We start from the raw sequence: 21,236 nt of genomic DNA, 5'->3' as shown, positions 1-21,236 counted from the left end.
AAAATTATTCCCAGTAGTTACCACCAACTCGGTTTGGTGGTAACTACTGGGAATTTTTATTCCCAGTAGTTACCACCAAAATTTTGTTAGAGTTAAATACTAATAAAAACAGTATAAAATAGTATAGTATAAATATAGAGTGATTTTGAATTACCGAATAAAATCACTTAAAAATAATCTAAATGGATTATTTAATTTATCCTTGCATATATTATAGTTTTTGTACTAGTACCGGTTAAACTGTTTCAATATTTTTTCGTCACTTTTAAGGCAGTTTACTAAAACACTAATCGACTTAATAATGATTTAATAAATCACTCTATATTTATTTTTTATTTTTTTATACTGTTTTTATTAGTATTTAACTCTAACAAAACTTTGGTGGTAACTACTGGGAATAAAAATTCCCACTAGTTACCACCAAACCGAGTTGGTGGTAACTACTGGGAAAAGGTGGTAAAAGGTGGGAAAAAAATTCCCAGTAGTTACCACTGGTAAGAACTTGGTGGTAACTAGTGGGAATAACCCGTAATTTTCTACAAACATAAATTTACTTTATGTAAGCGCTGGTGGCCTAGCGGTATAAGCGTGCGACTTACAATCCCGAGGTCGCGGGTTCAAACCCCGGCTCGTACCAATGAGTTTTTCGGAACTTATGTACGAAATATCATTTGATATTTACCAGTCGCTTTTCGGTGAAGGAAAACATCGTGAGGAAACCGGACTAATCCCAATAAAGCCTAGTTTACCCTCTGGATTGGAAGGTCAGATGGCAGTCGCTTTCGTAAAAACTAGTGCCTACATCAATTTCTGAGATTAGTTGCCGAGCGGACCCCAGGCTCCCATGAGCCATGGCAAAATGCCGGGACAACGCGAGGAAGATGATGATATATTTACTTTATGTGCCTAGTTCTAAATAGCCAGCTTAAAGATGCAGCTTAGTACATCTAAAGTGAGCGGAAATTGGGCAAGTGTGCGCAGACACGGCGCCTGCGCACTCTAATCGACGCACGCGCAACTTTGCACATTTACTATTAGTTACGATGCTGCTCGTATATAGGACATGTACCGAGATGTCAAAAGTACCTAAGTAATTTAGATTTTTCTAGGCGTTGGCTTAGGCAGTATGTGTGCGAGCTATATTTAAATTAAACACATACTTTGGCGGTAACTACTGGGCTTTTTCTCAGTTGTTACCACCAGGGTCAGGTAGGAAAAAATCCCCGTTGTTACCACTGGTAACAACATTGTTTTAATGCGGTGGTAACAGTGGGAATATTCCAAATACCCAGAAGTGTTAAAAAAAGAGTAGGTAGCGTTCGTTCGTGAGCGACGCTGGTTGTACCTATAGTTCGTTTTTTTTTAACATTAGAAAAATGCTTTTTAAATATCAGTAAATTATGAAAGCAAAAAATTGTAAATGATCGTATATGATTTATAATTGTCACATATTTGCCGTGACCTATTTTTCAAGTGTTTTTCAATAAAAAGACACGTCAAGATCGCGTCTTTTTCTAATGCTAAAAAAAAACTAACTATATGTCCTACACCGACATCTCTTTGGTAGTTATGCAGGCGACACAATTATCTCGAGATAGATCCCAAGATAAACCCATTCCATTGTTGTTGACAGGCGTGGAAGCTATCGTATGATAATGTGACGGAAAACTATTTCGTAATTTAGGTGAGCTATTATCATTAGGGTTCCGTACCCAAAGGGTAAAAACGGGACCCTATTACTAAGACTCCGCTGTCCGTCCGTCCGTCCGTCCGTCCGTCTGTCACCAGGCTGTATATCACGAACCGTGATAGCTAGACAGTTGAAATTTTCACAGATGGTGTTTTTGTTGCCGCTATAACAACAAATACTAAAAACAGAATAAAATAAAGATTTAAGTGGGGCTCCCATACAACAAACGTGATTTTTGACCGAAGTTAAGCAACGTCGGGCGGGGTCAGTACTTCGATGGGTGACCGTGTTTTGCTTGTTTTGCTCTATTTTTTGTTGATGGTGCGGAACCCTCCGTGCGCGAGTCCGACTCGCACTTGGCCGGTTTTTGGTAATTTTTGTGCACACGTCATGGTATCCGCCAAGTCATATTGCAGGTCATATTAATGAAACATAGCTGGATAAAACATAGGGTATCCTATGGGTAAAATACGAAATACTTTTTTTGTTCAATTCAGTTGAAGGGTTCTTTCAGAATTAAACGTAACTGTTCAGCTCACAAAGCCACTAGTTAAAAGTTATACTACAATATAGGTACCTGCTTGCTAATGACGATAATAGCCCAATTGGGGACAGGTCGTTAACCTAATTAAGCGAAATAAATAAACTCTAAGTTTAACGAATAAATCCACCTACGTGTCGATAGGCATGCCATCTAATCAGAAACTAAATAACATCACTACATACTATAAAACAAAATCGCTTCCCGCTGTCAGTCTGTCCCTATGTATGCTTAAAACTACGCAACGGATTTTGATGCGGTTTTTTTTAATAGATAGAGTGATTCAAGAAGAAGGTTTATGTATAATTTGTTAACCCGTGCGAAGCCGGGGCGGGTCATAGGTACAAATACTGACCAAAGCCTTTAGAGCCTAGAATGGACCTGCGTCTTCCAAAATAAAACTATTTTATTTAAATTATTTTAAATTTTAGTTAGTTTTATATTCCTGTCTATGTCTTTTAGTAATTTATATTAATAAATGTTTATTCATTTTATTTAAAAATAATTGGATGTTTTCATAGTTAAATTATAACTAATTTCTTTTTCAGATAAACTCTTCCGGCTGCTATAAAATGGCCCTGAAACTGAAATACACCGACGAACACGGCATCCTACACATCAACATGAGCCCCTCATCCACCCCCAAACCCGAATCCGGGTCCGACCTCACCGACGCCAAGTTCGGGTCCGACCTCACCGACCCCAAGTTCGACACCATCAACACTAGATTCCAACAGTATGATCTCTTTGGAGGGAAATACGAAGTGGAAGGGGAACCCAAGTCACTGTTCAGAAGCCGCTACAACAGTATCGAGGAGGAGTTAGCTAATACGCCTTACGCGTTCAGCGGCGAGCGGTCGTTAGATATCACTATTAAACAATCTTTAGACGCGTCTCCGTCTAAAGATATAGAAGACGATAGATTCTTTAGAAACTTGGACGATGGACTATTCGGGCCGCAAATAGATAAGGCTAGTTCCGATGAATCGCCAGCGTTTACGGTGACACAGTTAATACACGCACAGGACCGATATTTTGACTTATCGTCGAGACAGTCGAGTGTGTTGGATAGTCCGCGAAGTGGTAAAGTTGTGGTTGAAGTGAGAAGTGCGCCGGGGTCTGCCAAGAGGGATGAGGCCTTCAAAGTGCTGCCCGGGGAGGCTGTGAAGGCTGCTCCCGCGAATCCGTGAGTATTAATTTATTTATTAGTTTATTAGACGTATTTAGTTATCGTCAGATGGCAACCAAAACTCACTAATTACTGCCACAATAAAATTAAAATTAAATTGTTTCTACTTGCGTGCGTGCGCAGACGTTTCTACTTGATACAAATTTTACTACCACAATTTCAGAGCCATATTGAACCGTAAGGTAGTCCCAAAACAAGATCGATTTTTATTTAATTCTGACTCGAGTTTGCAAACCTTGTTTTGTATCTCAGCTGTGTTATTACAAAAAAGCGGCCAAGTGCGAGTCGGACTCGCCCATGAAGGGTTCCGTATTTAGGCGATTTATGACGTATAAAAAAAAACTACTTACTAGATCTCGTTCAAACCAATTTTCGGTGGAAGTTTACATGGTAATGTACATCATATATTTTTTTTAGTATTATCATTCTCTTATTTTAGAAGTTACAGGGGGGGGGGGGGACACACATTTTACCACTTTGGAAGTGTCTCTCGCGCAAACTATTCAGTTTAGAAAAAAATGATATTAGAAACCTCAATATCATTTTTGAAGACCTATCCATAGATACCCCACACGTATGGGTTTGATGAAAAAAAAATTTTTGAGTTTCAGTTCGAAGTATGGGGAACCCCAAAAATTTATTGTTTTTTTTCTATTTTTGTGTGAAAATCTTAATGCGGTTCACAGAATACATCTACTTACCAAGTTTCAACAGTATAGTTCTTATAGTTTCGGAGAAAAGTGGCTGTGACATACGGACGGACAGACAGACGGACAGACGGACAGACAGACAGACATGACGAATCTATAAGGGTTCCGTTTTTTGCCATTTGGCTACGGAACCCTAAAAAGCGTCATTTTAGCATTTAGGATATAAAAACACAGCTTGAACTGTGAACAACGTTTCATTAATTTCAAATAGGTGAAGTTTTTTGGTTCAACTAACTAAACTCTGTAATCAAGGGATCTATTTAAATTGTATGTATTCATAATCACCAATTTTTATAAGAAATTTAATATTGAGGTTTTTAAGTCCACCGTTTATTAGACTGTGTACCTAGGAGATAGCCTAGACACCACATAATTATCTGGTTGGGTTTTACTTACTAGACCGTAATAATTAGGCAAAGATAGAATCGCATTTCCACTTCATAATTAATCCTTTACATCTCGTAGGTAATCTTTCTCTCTCGTAGGTCTCGTATCGTAGGTAATAAAATTCCCGCATTGAAATAATATATCTGTCTTATTGTAACAATCCATCATCTGTACATCAACATGAGTGCAACAAAAATACTTGAATACTTGAAATTCAAAGTACAAAAATGTGAGTAGGCCTCAAGGGTTATTTCACAATTCAATGTACATATCTACTTACCTAACATTTACAGTGACATCAAAAATACATAGCAATATTTATAAATAAATACCTACACAACAACCAACAACAACATTTTATAAATAACAACAATAAAACATTTTTGACTTCTGACGATAGGTAATGAATATTTGGCACATGACAGGTTGGGTATATATATGTACATGTTATTGAATATAGATTTTCATAATACAAGTATTTGTGGTATGGTACCGATTTAATAGTTATTTGTACAACAAGTGATCAAAGTTTGATATTTCTTCGAGTGCTTATTTTGAGTCCCGTGCAAGCGAAAGATTCTATAATCGCTACGCTCGTGAATCTAATTTAGAATCTTGAGCGTAGTAAGGGACTCAAAAGCGCACGAGATGTATATAACTTTGATCTCGTGTAGTACACAACATTTTTCACCTGAGCAGTGAGAATATACCTATTAGATTAGACAACTTGAAAAATGTAATCCTTCTTCATCACTTAATACCTGCACTCATGTTTTCTTAAGATATACAAACAATTAAGTTTAATTACCGCAATGGAACAGAAAAACAAAACGTAATAATAAATTCCAGTAAAATAATATAGAAATAACAAACAATCGACAACTTCTTTTTGTAAAAAAAATATTTGTAAGATACGGTCCGAATTGCGGATACGTACTTGTCAACTATGGTAGAAATTCTTAAAAGTAAAATTATTAATTTTGCGTGATGATCTGTGTATTTTTTGAGTTCATTATTGTAATTGTACAATAAAATACCTAAAATTTTGTATTTTATCAGTTTTTATCAAATCTTAAACTTTATTTTTATTAATTAATTATTAAGAATTCATACTCGTACGTGGTTTGGAACGACGCGGTCTGAAGTTTTTCGGGGGTCTATTATAAACCGTGAATATATCGTTGAATGTCGTTTTAACTTTTTTTTGTCCGTTTCTTTTTGCTAACAGTGTGAAAGGGACAGAGATAATAGAACCCAAGTATTTCGAACTTTTATTAGACCCCGCATGTTGAAATGACATTTGACTATAAAGGTCACTTGAATGTCATTTTGTCTCACTCAGTGAGCAAAATCGCATTTTGCTCACTGTTTTTAAGAATCAAAGTACCCTTGTTCGAGCTGCTGAGGTGATCAAATTGTATTACGATTTCAGGCAACATAAGAGATAATATGTTGTGCTTAAAATATTAACCTTAATTAATATTAGGTACAGGGACATCAGCAGAAGACACCCAACTTAACAAGCGCCGCAAATATGCATTTTAAAAAGACAATTACATATTTGCGACGCTTGCAGTCGAAACCTTTAGGCCATGGTCATATGACACCAGACAAGCTGTGAAAGAAATTTCAAATAAACTTAGTCTGGGCATAGAGAAAAAAATACATAGAGTGCTCACTCCATACATCAGTTTTAGTACCAAAAAGACTATTAGCATCTAGCATCCAGTAGCGGAACTATCAGTACTGCTACTTGACAATAGATGTAGCAGTACTGATAGTTCCGCTACTCGATGCTAGATGTAGACACTGAAATTAATAGTCTGAACTGATGTATGGAGTGAGCACTCTTGTCTTACTATATTTCTCTATGGTCTGGGTGTCTGCCGACTTCCGGGCGGGCGAATATTTCGCTCAGAGGCTAAGTCTGGCAACTTTAGGTTTTATTTTATAATTTATCTTAGAACATGGACTTAATAAATACACGTACATTTATAAATAAATAGAATGTTGTTTAGTACCTACTAGTAAGTAGTCGACACACGCATAACAAAGCATACTGTTAAATCTAATGACAGCATCTTGGGTTTTTGTTTGATAATAAGAAACATCCGGAATTACAATATGTTGATGATACTTCGTTGTTTAAAACAATCATAATTTCATGACTCAGTTTTGGTTTGTCTTACATGAACAGTTATTTTGAGTTGTAGGTCCTACAATCAAATTAAGGAAAGAAACAGGATAAAAATCTAAGCTAGTTAAATAAACCCAATTCGAATAAATACTGTGTATTCGTATCAATCACAATCTAATTGTTTAAAGTGCTTAAACCAATCAGCCTTGGTTAATACCTATATTATGAAAACTTTATTTTAGCAATAGGTACTTCGAAATAACCAAAGCATTCCCCATTTTCTGGTTTTCGTATCCATTCAAAATTGCGTTGATGGGCACGCTCAAAAAGAAAGCCTGCATTGTAGGTAAATGTCCCAATATCACACAGAGACAATTAGTATAATTAGATTACTTTTAAACTAAGCTTAGAGGTGCAAATGCAAACTAATGATACATTGTCAAATACCGGCACCTATAAAGTAGTATGTAGCTGACGGGGCCTTATTGTCATTGGGGTATTTATAGGTAAGTAATAGTTTTACATTTTTTATTTATTGCTATAATTTAATCCAGTGCAATAGACTTTTTAGCGTGTTGTAACATAATTAGAATAAAAGCAGACGAGAAAATATCAAAATGACATAAAACAATAACGTTTATGAGTTAGGTACTTTAATTTCTAAAACGATTTTACGTAATGAAATTAGAACATTAAACAACCTACTTACGCCTTCACCGCAGCGAAATATAAACTCTTATTACTTTAAAACATTATACAAAATGCGGCTTTGAACTAGTAACATCAAAGTTAAAAATGGAAAATCAAATAGGCGTAAAAATGGCTAAATTAATTACGCGAATGTACATTTTTATGATCTCTAATTTTAATAAATATAACGTAGTCAGTCAGTTTAATATAGTCCGTTAATGTTCTAGGTATTGAGACTGAATAAATGTGCTATGATTTAATTCAAAGTTAATGAGCAAACGGCGTTGTTTTGCTTTTAATCTTAGTTTGAAAAGAGCTAAGAAGTCATATAGGTACAAAAAAAAATCTATAGCTTCTTCATAACCAAGGAGTTTTAGCCGAAGAGTATCAAGTTTCGGCGTTTCCTCGGCCGACTTCCTGACACAGCGGGGTTGCGAAATACATCGCAGCCAGAATAGTGTGTGCTTTATTTTTTAAATCTATTTTTAAGGTTTCTATGGTCCTAATCTATGGGGCAATAATTGCCTGAAAATAAAGATTTTCCATTTCATTTAATCATAATACCGCAGATCGTGTCACTATCCTATCACACTCTAAGAATTGAAAAATGATTACAATGTATTGAAAACATCGTCACTAAGAGACCTGTATTCATTGTTCTTTGTATCATTAGCAACTGTAATTTACATAACACTAACAATAAAAATAACCAACATGATGTCAGTTCTGAAGAGTCAAACATTGGAACATTTACCGTCTGAAATGTCTTCGAATCGTCTCCTAACTATATTTGAGATCCTAACCAACTAAAGTCTGTGATGTATAGTCACAACGTGTGGAAGTGTCATCATTAATGTCAAATTTCTGTGAAAATATGACACTACCTCACTTTGTTTCTGTTCAAGTCCGTGCAAAGTTTGCTTATATTGGTAGTTAAATGGGCTCTATATTCTTTTACTTTTGACGTAATAAATACCTACTAGAAAAAATAGATGACAATTGAATATCCACTGTCACAATTCGCTGAGCTAGAAGAAAGCATAATAACATTTATCAGCCTCTCCGACCATAAACAAAAGGCATATTTTTCACGCACGAACCACCATCAAAATTAAGAGTGGTCCAAATCACACTCATTTGGACCACTATGTACAGTTAGCATCGATATATACTCGTACCTACTGTGCCATCGGAAAGTGTCGAAAATCACGATCTTCCACTTTGAATAAAGTCGGAAACTTGTGATATTTCGAGTTGAAATGTTCTATTTCCAAATTGAAAATTTCCTTTGTGTTTCGTGTGATTGTTTCCTAAAATTTCCGAAAACTTTTCCAACTTTTAGAAGAGTGTCCGTAAATTGCACACGCTCTAAAATTGTATCTGCCACCCGCTAATAGTTTTAAAAATAGGAAATATGTATACAGATCGCGTTCAAAAGTTTCTTCTAATTTTTGATCGAGCGAGCGTGAAGCGTCTCCGTTTTAGCTTGGACTAAAATGCATGCTTTCGTGTTTGAATGTTCTCCTCTGCAGGTTTTATTTCTCAACCGATTCTCGTCAAATGTATTTAGTAACGAGGTTTGATATCTTATATAAATTAGCTCAATTCAGTTTTTGTTTTTGTTTTTTTTTTTTTTTCAAAATGGCAGAGCCAGGGGGGTTCAGATCTACAGTTCACCGAGCCACCAGTTTTAAAGTATCGAGACATATACTTGGTCAACATCTTGACAGTAGAAAAAGGCGGAAAATTTGAAAAATGTAGGCGCGAAGGGATGTCGTCCCATAGATAATTTGAATTTCGCGCCTTTTTTTACTGACAAGATTTGGTTGACCAGCTATATCTCTTTTTATAAAGCTGTTATGGAATACTTTTGCACCCGCTGCTGTCGACGCTGACTGTACATTTATGCAATTTCGGTTATTTTCGTTGATGTTTATTCATGCCGTGATGTAACTCGAGGTTACGATGTTTCCTGATCTCTGGTATAGTTTTAAATCGGTTTTTAAGGTTCCGTAAATTCGACCTAATATAATCATCAAATAAAGTAAAATAAAATACAACAATATAAAAATAATCAGCACAATTCTAGTATCCAAAAAATAAAATAATGAAATTAAAACTTATTACGAGTATATTCTGACATTTCATTTATAGATACTTGGCCCCCCAATAAAATGTTTTATATAAAAATGATAAATCAGTAGGTAGTAATAACTGGGTCAATTTCACCAAACGAGCATTTTTGTCTAATTCCCATGGAATTTTGAAATACTAACATTACACAAAAAAAATTATGCTGATAATTTGATAAAAAATATAATAAACATTAATTTTCTTATGGGGTAAAAATATTCATAAAACTAAAAAAGTTATTTCAATTTAAAATTTTGGTCAGGGCACGGGAATTAGTGTGTCCATGGGAATTAGATTTTACTAGCACGGAAATTAGAACATGGCACAGGAATTGTTTTCTTAACTTATTTTGGTAGTTAAAACTATTATTTATGTATATTTTAATCTACAATAATGTACTTTAACCATACTGAAGCGGCATCGAACATATTTACCTTCTTTAATTTTAGTTTCGGACGACAAATCTACGAAAGTATGATACACTAAAAACTACGTATTTGACTAATCGTTTCCTTGATTTTAATGGCAACTAATCTCTCTTTCTTAGTAAAATGTACATATTTCAAAACAATACCTACTTACATACATACATAGAGTCGGACCAAGAAAAGTCTGCAGCGGATTTGATAGCCCACGCAGTGCAGGTGTTATTTTAAACGTCAAACTTCTATGAAATTAGGACATATAAATAACACTTGCACTGCGTGGGCTATCAAATCCGCTGCAGACTTTTCTTGGTCCGACTCTACATACAAAACTATTCATTAAATTAAAAAGTGTCATGATGTATCTGCATGTAGATAGGTACAAGGTGTATGATCTGGTATATGGCCGTATAGGAAATGATACTAAGAAATAAGTAAATAGGGGCACAGTGAGAAGAAGTTATTGTGTAAGTTAATCTGAAGAAATCGAATATGCTGCCTTCATAAATTCATAACACAAAAAATTGTTTGACCACATATGAGGTAAGGTGGGGTAAGACTATCACAGACAGACAGACATGACGAATCCATAAGGGTTCCGTTTTTTGCCATTTGGCTACGGAACCCTAATAAGGTATCTAATAGTATTACGATTTTAATACCCCCTGGCACTGACTAAAATAACCGACTTGGTTTCCCATTACATCTCAAAACTTTTTTGTAGTAGAAGAACTGCGTTGCGAGACTTGCATCTTTTTACATGTAATGTTTTTGATAGGATCCCATCTCTTTTTGTAGGCTGTCCTTCTTTTCAGGTAATCATACCCATACCATACTGATACTATGTATACACATCTTTATTCATACTCACATCGTACGTCGTAGTGTACCTTTACTTTCCCTACTAATTGTAAGAACTAAAAGGTAACGTTGTTATCGCATATATTTCTATGGGATTACAAACTTATTTATGCAGTTATTAGATCTTTAGAACGTGACTAATATTGCAGTATTATTAGATTTTTATTGGCTTAAAAAGCTAAAACCAAATTACGTTTCAAATTTGGGTATGCTAGAAGTACCTTAAAATAATGATGATCGTGAGTGATTGTGTCAGTGACAAAACTAAGGGATTGTAAAGTGCATTAAATGTTATTTTGATAGAATGTTATTGAGATTTGATGGTACGGCCGTGCCACTTTGTTTTGCTCGACTTGGCGGCGGCACTGCCGTGCCCCCAGATCCTTTGTCCTTCCCCGGGTCTCAAACTATCTCCATGCCAAATATCATCAAGATGATATTGGTTCAGCGGTTTAAGCGTGACGAGATAACAGACAGACAGACAGAGATACTTTCGCATTTATAATATAGTAAGAATAAATATATTTATTTTTTCTTGTATTAGAAAAGCTAATTTATAACAACTAATCTATTAAACGAGCAATTCTTGTATATATTTCGGGGATCTCGGAAACGGCTCTAACGATTTCGAATGAAATTTGATCATATATGAGGGTTTTTTGGGGTGAAAAATCGATCTAGCTAGGTGTTATCTCTGGGAAAACGCGCATTTTTGAGTTTTTAGGTAGGTATATGTTTTCCAAGCAAAGCTCGGTCTCCCAGATATTTAAACTTTATACGGTATACGCTGTCAGCTGTCAAATTTACAAAAAAAAAAACATTGCAAATTTGATTCATTTTGTTTCATGTAACCTTAGGTACAGGTATTATAATATGTAATAATTCCAGAAATAGTTTTATGTTTATATAATATTTTAATTTTATAATATTTTATGATCAATGAATAAGGTAAGGTGGGGCAAGACTAACAGTACAAGGATTCCATACAAGTGATAGTCTTACCCCGGTGTCGTCTTACCCCACCTTACCTTACGTATTAAAATTGCCCGGGTTATTCGGGTCCACCCTGTATGTACTATAGTACTTATACTAAAAAACCGTTCACAAATTTTTGTGCATTCTTTAAGATTTCCTTAAATGCAAAATAGAAAGATATACGTCATATTATTATTACATATAATATATATTCAATGCCAATATACATAAATGTAATAATAATATGACGTAAACATTGCCAATTAACTTAAAGTGCCCCCAATAAAAGATTTGTTGACAATAAATGTAATACTTTCTAATTCCCGTGCCACTTATCAGCTATTTTAGGTAAATTTGCTATGGGAATTAGGGCACGGAAATTAGAATTCGTAATAAAAAAATTCGCCAAAAATTTAAATCGTGTTTGACCAAACTGTTATGTTATCGCTTACATAAAGATACATAAAGGGCTCCTAAATATGACAATTGTTATTGAAAAGCTATGTGGAAAATAAAATTTATAAGGGGCATCGAAATTAGAAAAAAATTGTCGCCCACCCGGATTCCGAAATACTTACGCGATTTGCTCAAACACGCCACGGCTTGACGTACATCCGTTTGCTTTGAAAGACAGCCGAATACTGCCAGTACAGGTGAGGCGGGACACGAGGCGGTTCAAATACAGACGTCGGCTGTCAGAGCCCTGTGAGTTTTGCCGACGAAATTGTACTCGCGCGCTCGGACAAAATTTAAACATCGATCACGAGTTATTTACCACAATTAATTTAATAGTGTATGTGCTCAGTGATAGTAAATATCATCTAGTTTAAGTATTTGACACTAAATTAGTGATACTAATGTAGAATTTTTCGTAGGATTTTTCATTATGCTCAAAAGTAGATTCCGGACAGGGCACGGGAGCAGTAATTTGAGCCTTTAGGTATTTTTAAGTGTACTCTAAAAACCAATTAATCAGTGAATTCATATGGAACTCGGTGTGAAAGTGTGACTTCTTTATGTAAAAAAAAAATGGTAAGTATTATCTGATGCTAACCCGCGATTTTCATCACGGACAGAAAAAAAATCGTGTTCAGAAATTGACCCAACTGCACTCGTTCTGTTTACCGTTTTTACGATTACAAGCTATAATTTTAGCTATCTCTTCAGTGATAAGTAAGTAGTTAAAACTAGAAAGCTGCATCAGAAAACACAATAAAACGATTGCGCACAAAACACACCAGTTATATTTATATTTTCTAGCGTATTATCAATCGTAGAAATGACATTCAGTGTTCAATTACGTATGTTTGATTAGCAGTAGTAGATATGAAATACATGTAAAATACTATACTTACAATAGGATCGTTTCCTATAAATAGGTACAGTCAAAGAATTTAATTTCCTACCCATTTTGTACTATGTCACAATGACAATAGTATGATTTTTTATCTGAATTTATTTCGTGTCCGTAGAAATAGGCTCTGAATTTCTGATAAATTCAACTCATGTGTCGTCATAAAGACTAGCTGATTTGTACTCTTCAAAGGCCGCAAAAATATGTGACACATGTGTGACACGCTCTTATTGCGCTACAAATAAGATCGTGTCAGATATTTTTATGGCCTTCGCTCTGTAAGATATTATTGCAGGAGACTGTACACTACCCTATTATAATGCATCAAATGCATGGCTGAAAAGGAGACTGCTACGGAACCCTCAGTAATGTATGCGCTTCTGTGTACAGTATATGTGGTATGTATGTTATAGGAAACGTGCGTTTCCCGCCCGTGAAATACGGGTCTAGGTGGCGGATATACGATCACCTTGTTTCTTTAAAGGCACATTCACCATTTAAGGTAAATGTACTAGTGCTCGACATGCTAATGCCCAATAGATGACACCCTGCTGTCACCAGAGATGTGACTTATTTGAAATACTTGTATTTAAAATGCAAATACTAAATGCAAAATACCTATTTTGTATTTTGTATTTAAATACCTTTTGAAGAAAACTATTTTGTATTTTATTTGAAATAGTTTTTGGGACCTATTTTCTATTTTCAAAATACAAAATACTTTATAGTAGGTAATGTAGGTAGGAGTTACAATCTCTTCTGATGTTACAATCCTGGCAACTCTCTCATACTGTTGAATCTGTTTAGTAACGTCGCACATGACCACAAGCGTAGCGAGTGGTTAAAAAAGTGGAATCTTGAGTGTTGCGAGGGTTTCAAGGTACGAGAGGAGAACAAACTTTTCTGCCCTGATGAAACTTTTTTGCACAAACGAGACGTTTTCATCACACTAACGAGAGGTATTATACTAGCTGTAAAACATTACAAATCTAAATTAATGCTTTTAAAAATTGTCCGTTATAAACTATCATCCATCCATCCTTCCGGTTAATATGAGCAAACAACTAGAAATTTGCACTAAGAGGACTGATTGACACACTGTTTTCAAAGAATGAAGAGAGTCTTTTCAATTCGGATATTTTGAGTAATACTTTTTAATTCAGACTAGGTATTCACTATTCAGAGTACCTTTTATCGCAAAGTATTTGTATTTTTAAAAAGTATTTTGAAAATACCTATTTCGTATTTTGTATTTTAAATACAAATTCAAAAACTATTTTGTATTTTGCATTTGAAATAGTATATCAAGGAAGTATTTGTATTTTGTATTTAAATACTTTTTATAAAGTATTTTTCACATCTCTGGCTGTCACATCTATTGAATATGACTTTATCTTTTTTTGCTTTTTGAAAGTTCACTGCACTGGAACTTACCATTTTATTTCGATAGATTAGATACAGCCTTATTTAGCGAGTTTTAATAGCACGTCTATGATTTTCGGTTCGTCGACTCCCTGTTAATTTGGCGCCGTTTCAAATATGCAAACGCAAGAGGCCAAAACTACCGCCCACGCCTTTATTAGTGGTTTGTCGAATGATATTAATAGTTTTAAGTACCTACAGGAAGAATTTCTATAAAATATTGTGTGTTGTTTGTGGCGGGGTGGCCTAGGGGTTCAAGGCGTTAGCCCGGATTGCTAAAGACGCCGGTTCGAATCCGGCCTTCACCACTGGAGGGCTTCGTTACTTTTTCTTTAAAGAGGTGGGTTATGAATAGGGAGAGAAGGTTTGAGAGGGGGGTGAGAAGGGATTTTAAGGCTACTGCTACAAAAATAATGTATTCCAATTTAAAATGGAGCTATAGTAATACGCATAATAAAAAAAATGATCCAACAATCTTCCAAAATCACCTTTGTATGAAAACCCCTCTCACCCCAAATACGAGGCACTACGGATGAGGTGGGTTTTCCTCTTTATCGTAAAAATTATGAAATGGAACTAGGTACCCAAAATAAAATAAAAACTAAAACACAAACGTCCGGAACACTTATTATATACACCATTCAGTTTTCATATGTAAAAATAAAATGTTATCGAGGTTTGAATTTCAGTTTTGACCCTACTCACCCCATTTTACGGTATATATGACATCTTTGAGTTTAATTAAAATGTGTTCCTTTTATCTATTCTGGCTGAAGAATCATAAATTGTAAGCTACAGGCTTACGCCAGAATGTTATTGAATGTTAACTTTTTTTTACGTTGCCATAGCATATTTATTTTATCTACATTTAAGATGGTAAAAAAATTAAAAATGATCGATATTAAACTTTCGTGAGACACATTTTAAACTGTTTCACTCACTTGAATTTTTAGTCGCTATTGGCGACGTGTTTCGGGCCTTCGGGGGTCCATCCTCAGCACGTCGCCAACAGCGACTAAAAATTCAAGTGAGTTAAACCGTTGTCGTCTAAAGTCTATTTTTTTATTCGGTAGACTAAAATAACATTTCATAGTATGAAATGACATTTTATGTTCATACCTACTATGAACTGTTATTTCAGTCTACCGAATAAAAAAATACACTTTAAACAGTTTAGAAAAGGCATGCTTTTATATATTTAAAGTAACTAAATTCAAATAGGTACATATTCAAGTTGGAAGTTAATATAATCTTTATCTGTAACAGCTGAGTTTGTACTGTTGCTACAAAATAAATTCATACTAGAATACGGGTGTTTTTCGCAATTACCCGATGAAGGTGATTTGGAGTTACCCGAAACCCTAAACATAACCTTTATTAAAAAACCTTAGATGGTCATCAGGCATACTTTATGCCTGAACCCACATTATTGTCTTATTGTAGTATTTAGAGCGCCCATCGTTAGCGGTCAAACTGTAAAAACTGTTTGTCATCAACGGAGCGTGGCTGCATTCTTTACTGACCTCCGCACTTCCGAGGTACCTAATTATAAAGGTTCCTTATAATTTTCTAAAGGTTCTATTGGAAACTAGTCAACTTTGAAAGGTTAACATTTTGGACGCCAATGACCGATATATCCGCACCGTAGGTTCAACGGTTCAACGCCAAAGACCGATTAATCGGTCACATATCACAGAGCAACATAGACCTACGTGCATATGCATAAAGTTCAATTTCAGTTTTGACACTTCGGTGACGTGGCGTCAGCGTGACAGCTTTTGTGTTTGACACGGCGTCGAAAAGGTTAATATACCTAACTACATAAAGGCAATTGTAGTAAAAAGTAGGATTTTAGATTTTTTTGCAGGTTTTCATTGCTCTCGTCTCGTTGATATGGTGAAAAATCGGTACCTAGCAAAGTGTTTTTAACCTTTATGCCTTTAAACCCTTGCGACACTCAAGATTCTACTTTTTGAAGCACTCGCTAAATTTTGGAATCTTTCGTTTGTTACCTGGTATCTGGTTAAACAACAACTATAACTTTGTCCCCAATGATCTGCAATTCTGCACAACCTATAGTTGCTCTCTTGGCATTTGAAGTACCTACTTATTTACAGTCATGTGTGAAATATTGAATATCAAATTGAACAAGAGTTATACCTTGTGCACTCGTATTTGCGTCATTTGACACATGACACTGACAACAGCAATAAAACGTAAAATATCTTGCACATAGAGAAATTACAAAGGAAGACAATTGCATTGCGAACGTTTACGTTCGACGTCTTTTTTTTTAATTTAGGGTTGGCCGGACACTACCGTTATAAATCGGTAGTCGTCTAAGTAAATCGATATACATTTTTCATTTTAGGTCGCAACAATTCAATTCAATTCAATGTTTTATTCATAAAATATACATTTTACACGTCAAATTTTTAAACATTATAATATTTAGGTAAATTTTGTTATAAATCATTCATATTACAATAGTTATTAGATATTTATAACAAAGTATTATTAAATGTATTATGTCTTCTTATTATTATTTATTAACCATATAATTCTAGCTTTATTTAAATCTCAAATAAAAATTCATTAAACGTCACAATTCGATACCTCAGTTTAGGTGCCATCCAATCGTAATCGCTTGCTGTAACAATCGATTTGGGTTAATTACATCTCTATATACGTCAGTCATAATGTGTCAAAAGACGCAAATAAAAATAATTCCATTATACTCGTATCAATAATTAAGTCAAACTAGATCTTTTTATTTATTCCTTTCCTTTCTATATATTTAGGAAATTCCGTAAACATTGTTCCTGCTCAAAAACCACTCTGTCATCGCCACAAGACTGAAAAAAATGTCTACTGTCATTCTTAGTAAAAAAAAGTGTACTTAATGTCGTTCCTTTGTTTATAGTCTGTAGTTTGTTTTCGTTTTTTAGGAGACCTTGGCAATCGCCGTGTAATGCCAAGAATCAGGTGAAAAAAACATTTGCAAAAAGCTGCGATTCTTTGATTCCGTCTTATTAAAAAGCAGTTAGGTTTTTGTGAGATGGATGCTATAATAACTTATGCAAGGGTATCTTTTTGAGATGATAATGGTCGTATTTTTTAGCAGATAGGTATTAGGTACGATACTAACTAACCTAACCTTTGACGCTATTTGACGCTTTAACTTGCTGAACCGATTTAGATGAATTATAGTAGGTATAGACTATTTTTGTTATATAAAAGGCAAATGGGCAGACGTATCGCCTGATGGTAAGAAATTACCGTCGTTCATGGACACCTCTGAAAACAGACCAAGTGCGCATCACGAGTTGGCCGGTCGAACTATTCTACAGATGGCGCCAGCATAGGTCTTTCTTGACAATCCTAGAGATAATGTTAATTCAAATAAATTTTTAGGGCAAAACCTATAGAACGAAACTAGGAAAAAGTATGCTGGCACCGTCTATACTTTTAACTGTTGCCAACTCTATTTATTGCCTGAACTAACGTCATCTTAACTTAACAACTAGAGCAAGCATCAATATTACAGGTTATAACACAGTTTCCTAACATTATTCCTAACCAGAAACACAATAAAAACTGTTCTCGTTCACTTAAAGAGCTATTATTGAATAGTTAAATGAATATTTCTCCACACTAAACGCTCTGCTGCTTCCATTACGCCTTGTTACGGCAAAAAGTACTAAATATCTATTAGTTTTAAGTGCAATTAGGGTGAGTTTCGTGTAGTTGTAGGTAAACCTTGGTTTTATTTGAATGAATTGAGGTGTTAAGTAGAATACAATACAATATCTTTACCTATTCAATTTAGGCATTAACATAATGCATCTATAACGGCAAAGTCTAAGGCGATCAACATAATATGATGTAAAATATTGAATACTAAATTCGAAAGTTTGTTAGGAAGTATGGATTTCTATATGTGTATATTTCTTAATTTGATATGCTCAGAATGATTTGACTGGAAGGCAGAATTGGATGATATTTGCCATGGACATGATTTGGATAGGTACAGTCAAGGACGTACAAATACAAAAGTAGGTAGTAACTGTATTGTCCGTTATACACATACTACTCTGTGTCGTTTAAATCACGTCTAATATTGGAATAAGGGCGAAAAAAACTATTGGTTTTGGAGTGTAGTTTTGTTTAGTGGTACCTACCTAATTGTAAAATATTTTATCTGGACTTCAGTCCGCTAATCGTATCCATCTGTCAACTTTACTTCAAGTTCCGCCTCCAGGGGAGAGAAAGAGAAATTAGGGATGAATTAACTTACTAAAACAGACCGAATTCCACGCGGGCGGAGCCGCGGGCACAGCTAGCTAGTATTGAATATAATCATTTGTCAAAAATTATATTTGCTATGCACCTTATTAGCACCAATGTCAATACTATTAACTTTGCATACAAATTTCTATACAGGGGGGCCGTAATACATACATGATACATGGAAATAGTCACGTGACTTTTCGTAGCATCAAATTCAAAAAAATTCAAAATTCAAAATTATTTATTTCATGTGATTTACACACATAGCTATACAACAATAAACATACAAGAATTACACATAAACACAACATATACACATTAGAATTGACACATAGCTAGATATAAGTAATACAGTGGTAGCCAAACTTTCAATTTTTGCTACCACTGTATCACACTTGTAGGGGAATGTAGTCCCTCACAGTGGAGTATTATGGGACAGTCTGGTTTCTCCGCTATCATTCTCAAGATGGTGTTGGGACTTTGGGACTGTCCCTCACCCGGCGCATCAGCGATGCGGCGCGCCCACGCAAGGTCGCCTGAAAACAATCGACGCTCGCCTCAGCAAACATCCCTGATGCGATCAGTCATCGCGATACATGTTTTCGTTTTGCGTTTATCGATGTACGTTTGTCATTTTGTCTAACTATTGAGGGTTGATTTTCTTACCAACCGACAGACGTCAATGATCTACTTTTCGCATTAATCAAGTAACACTTAACCCTTAAATGCATGATTTTTTCTTTTTGCCCGAAATTAATATATGTATCAGATAATTGTTTGCAGTTTCTAGGAAAAATAGTTAAAAAAATTATATCATCGATTTTCACTGCGAAATCAGTGTTAAAAGTTGCATAGGCTAAATCATATTTTTGGAAATATATAGCTATTAGTAAAGGGTATAGGAAAAATCTTAACTGCCATCAGAAAGGTACACTATTTATGATGTTCCTATGATAAAGTTTGTAAATATAAAGTAATTACAAACCCCGAAAAATCTGCCCAAAATCACATACTAAAAATCATCAACTTCCAGGTTTTTCCAAGTTTTCCGACATTTCGTCTATAAACAAATGTAATTTTTATAAATTAAAATACTGCGTAAATTTATGTAATAATTCGAAAAATTTATTAGCTTTACTATTGAAATAATATACAGGAGCAAATAGAATTTGTTTAACCCTTAATCTGTGAGCTGTTTAATGCTTTGTAGACATTTGGCAACACTATGCATTTAAGGGTTAATAGCAAACCAAGCGAAATATGAAACTATGCGAAAAAAGTAACGCCTATCAAACTTAACCCCAATATTTTAAACATGAGTTTCTTGCTGAACCAATTCGTAATTCATTATTAAGAATGCATGCATTAATCTACTTAAGCCAATCTACAGTAATCCTTTGCAGTTATTGCATGAGTTATTTAGATTTCTACTTGAAGGTACTATGGGTATAGTATAATGACTTTTTAATTTCTCATGCTCTGAAAGAGGGTCATTGTTGTTCTATAGTTCGTTTTTTTTAGCATTAGAAAGATCTTGCAAGATCAGTGGCGTAGCTAGAGGATATGGCGCCCGGGGCAGGCACCAAATTTGCGCCCCCTCCCCCAAACCAAATGAACTAACGAAAGGGTTACTTTTTACTTATTAAAGTTTACTTTTGATTTAGACAAATAAGTGTTTTTTTAGTCCACCGGTAGCTAACAAGCTTACGACTCATCTGATGGTAAGCGGTCACCGCATCCTATGGACGTCTACACTCCAGGGGCGTTACATGCGCGTTGCCGATCATTTTAAAACTTATACACTTCTTTTTTGGAGATCTCCTTAGACTTGAAGATTCAATATCGCTTGTAAGTTTGGGATCGTAGGCTATTCATAGCGCGCCTTTGGACTGATTTGAAGGGACTAAGGTGCCATCTAGGTGCTCCTGCCCAAAGGCAATTGAGCACACCGAGTTTTTTGGATACGAGCGCAGCCTACCCAGCAAGGTGGCTACGAAATTATTGGACGTCACTGATGGAGATGTCAACACCGAGGCTCCCAATACTCCCTGACATGGGAAAGGTTGTGCCTTGAAAAATTAGGTTTTCTTAGCGGTAAACGCGCAAAATTGAGCCTCGGTGGGATAGAATTGGACTAAATTCTCCCGATCCCACACCGAAACTCTGGATAGAATGCTCTCAATACCTGGACACAGGTTTTTCACGGCATTCTAGTATCACAGAACGAGCGATGTTGGCACGGCATGTGTTATACAGGTTGGTCCAACCTTGCCGTTCAAAAAAATTTTTTAGATTCCTCACGCTGTGGGCTATCAGAATATGTATGTTAGCCGACTTTTCGTAGTTTTCGAATTATGATTTTTATTTTTATTACTTTTAACTTTTGTTGAGAATTTCCGGGGTGAAGCAATTATTTATTAAAAAAAACTATT

The 21,236-nt window shown here is 35.1% G+C and overlaps 1 protein-coding gene and 1 non-coding gene across 3 annotated transcripts in view; both read left to right on the top strand.

Annotated features, from left to right (window-relative positions):
- Positions 1-2,784: 2,784 nt before the first annotated feature.
- The window catches only part of LOC134658787 (protein stum), a 61,324-nt gene continuing 42,872 nt past the window's right edge, over positions 2,785-21,236 (top strand). For both annotated transcript variants that reach the window (XM_063514432.1, XM_063514431.1), the window contains exon 1: positions 2,785-3,417. In XM_063514432.1, the coding sequence (XP_063370502.1) occupies positions 2,804-3,417 (614 nt within the window). In that variant the 5' untranslated portion in view covers positions 2,785-2,803. The remainder of the gene's footprint in view (positions 3,418-21,236) is intronic.
- Trnas-gga (transfer RNA serine (anticodon GGA)) lies at positions 14,750-14,822 on the top strand. The gene has a single exon. It is a non-coding gene; the product is annotated as a tRNA-Ser (tRNA).

This window comes from Cydia amplana, chromosome 23 (assembly GCF_948474715.1).
Source record: "Cydia amplana chromosome 23, ilCydAmpl1.1, whole genome shotgun sequence".
NCBI classification, from domain to species: Eukaryota; Metazoa; Arthropoda; class Insecta; order Lepidoptera; family Tortricidae; genus Cydia; species Cydia amplana.
Note: the sequence above shows the minus strand (reverse complement) of the source record. Positions and strands in the feature narration are given on the sequence as shown.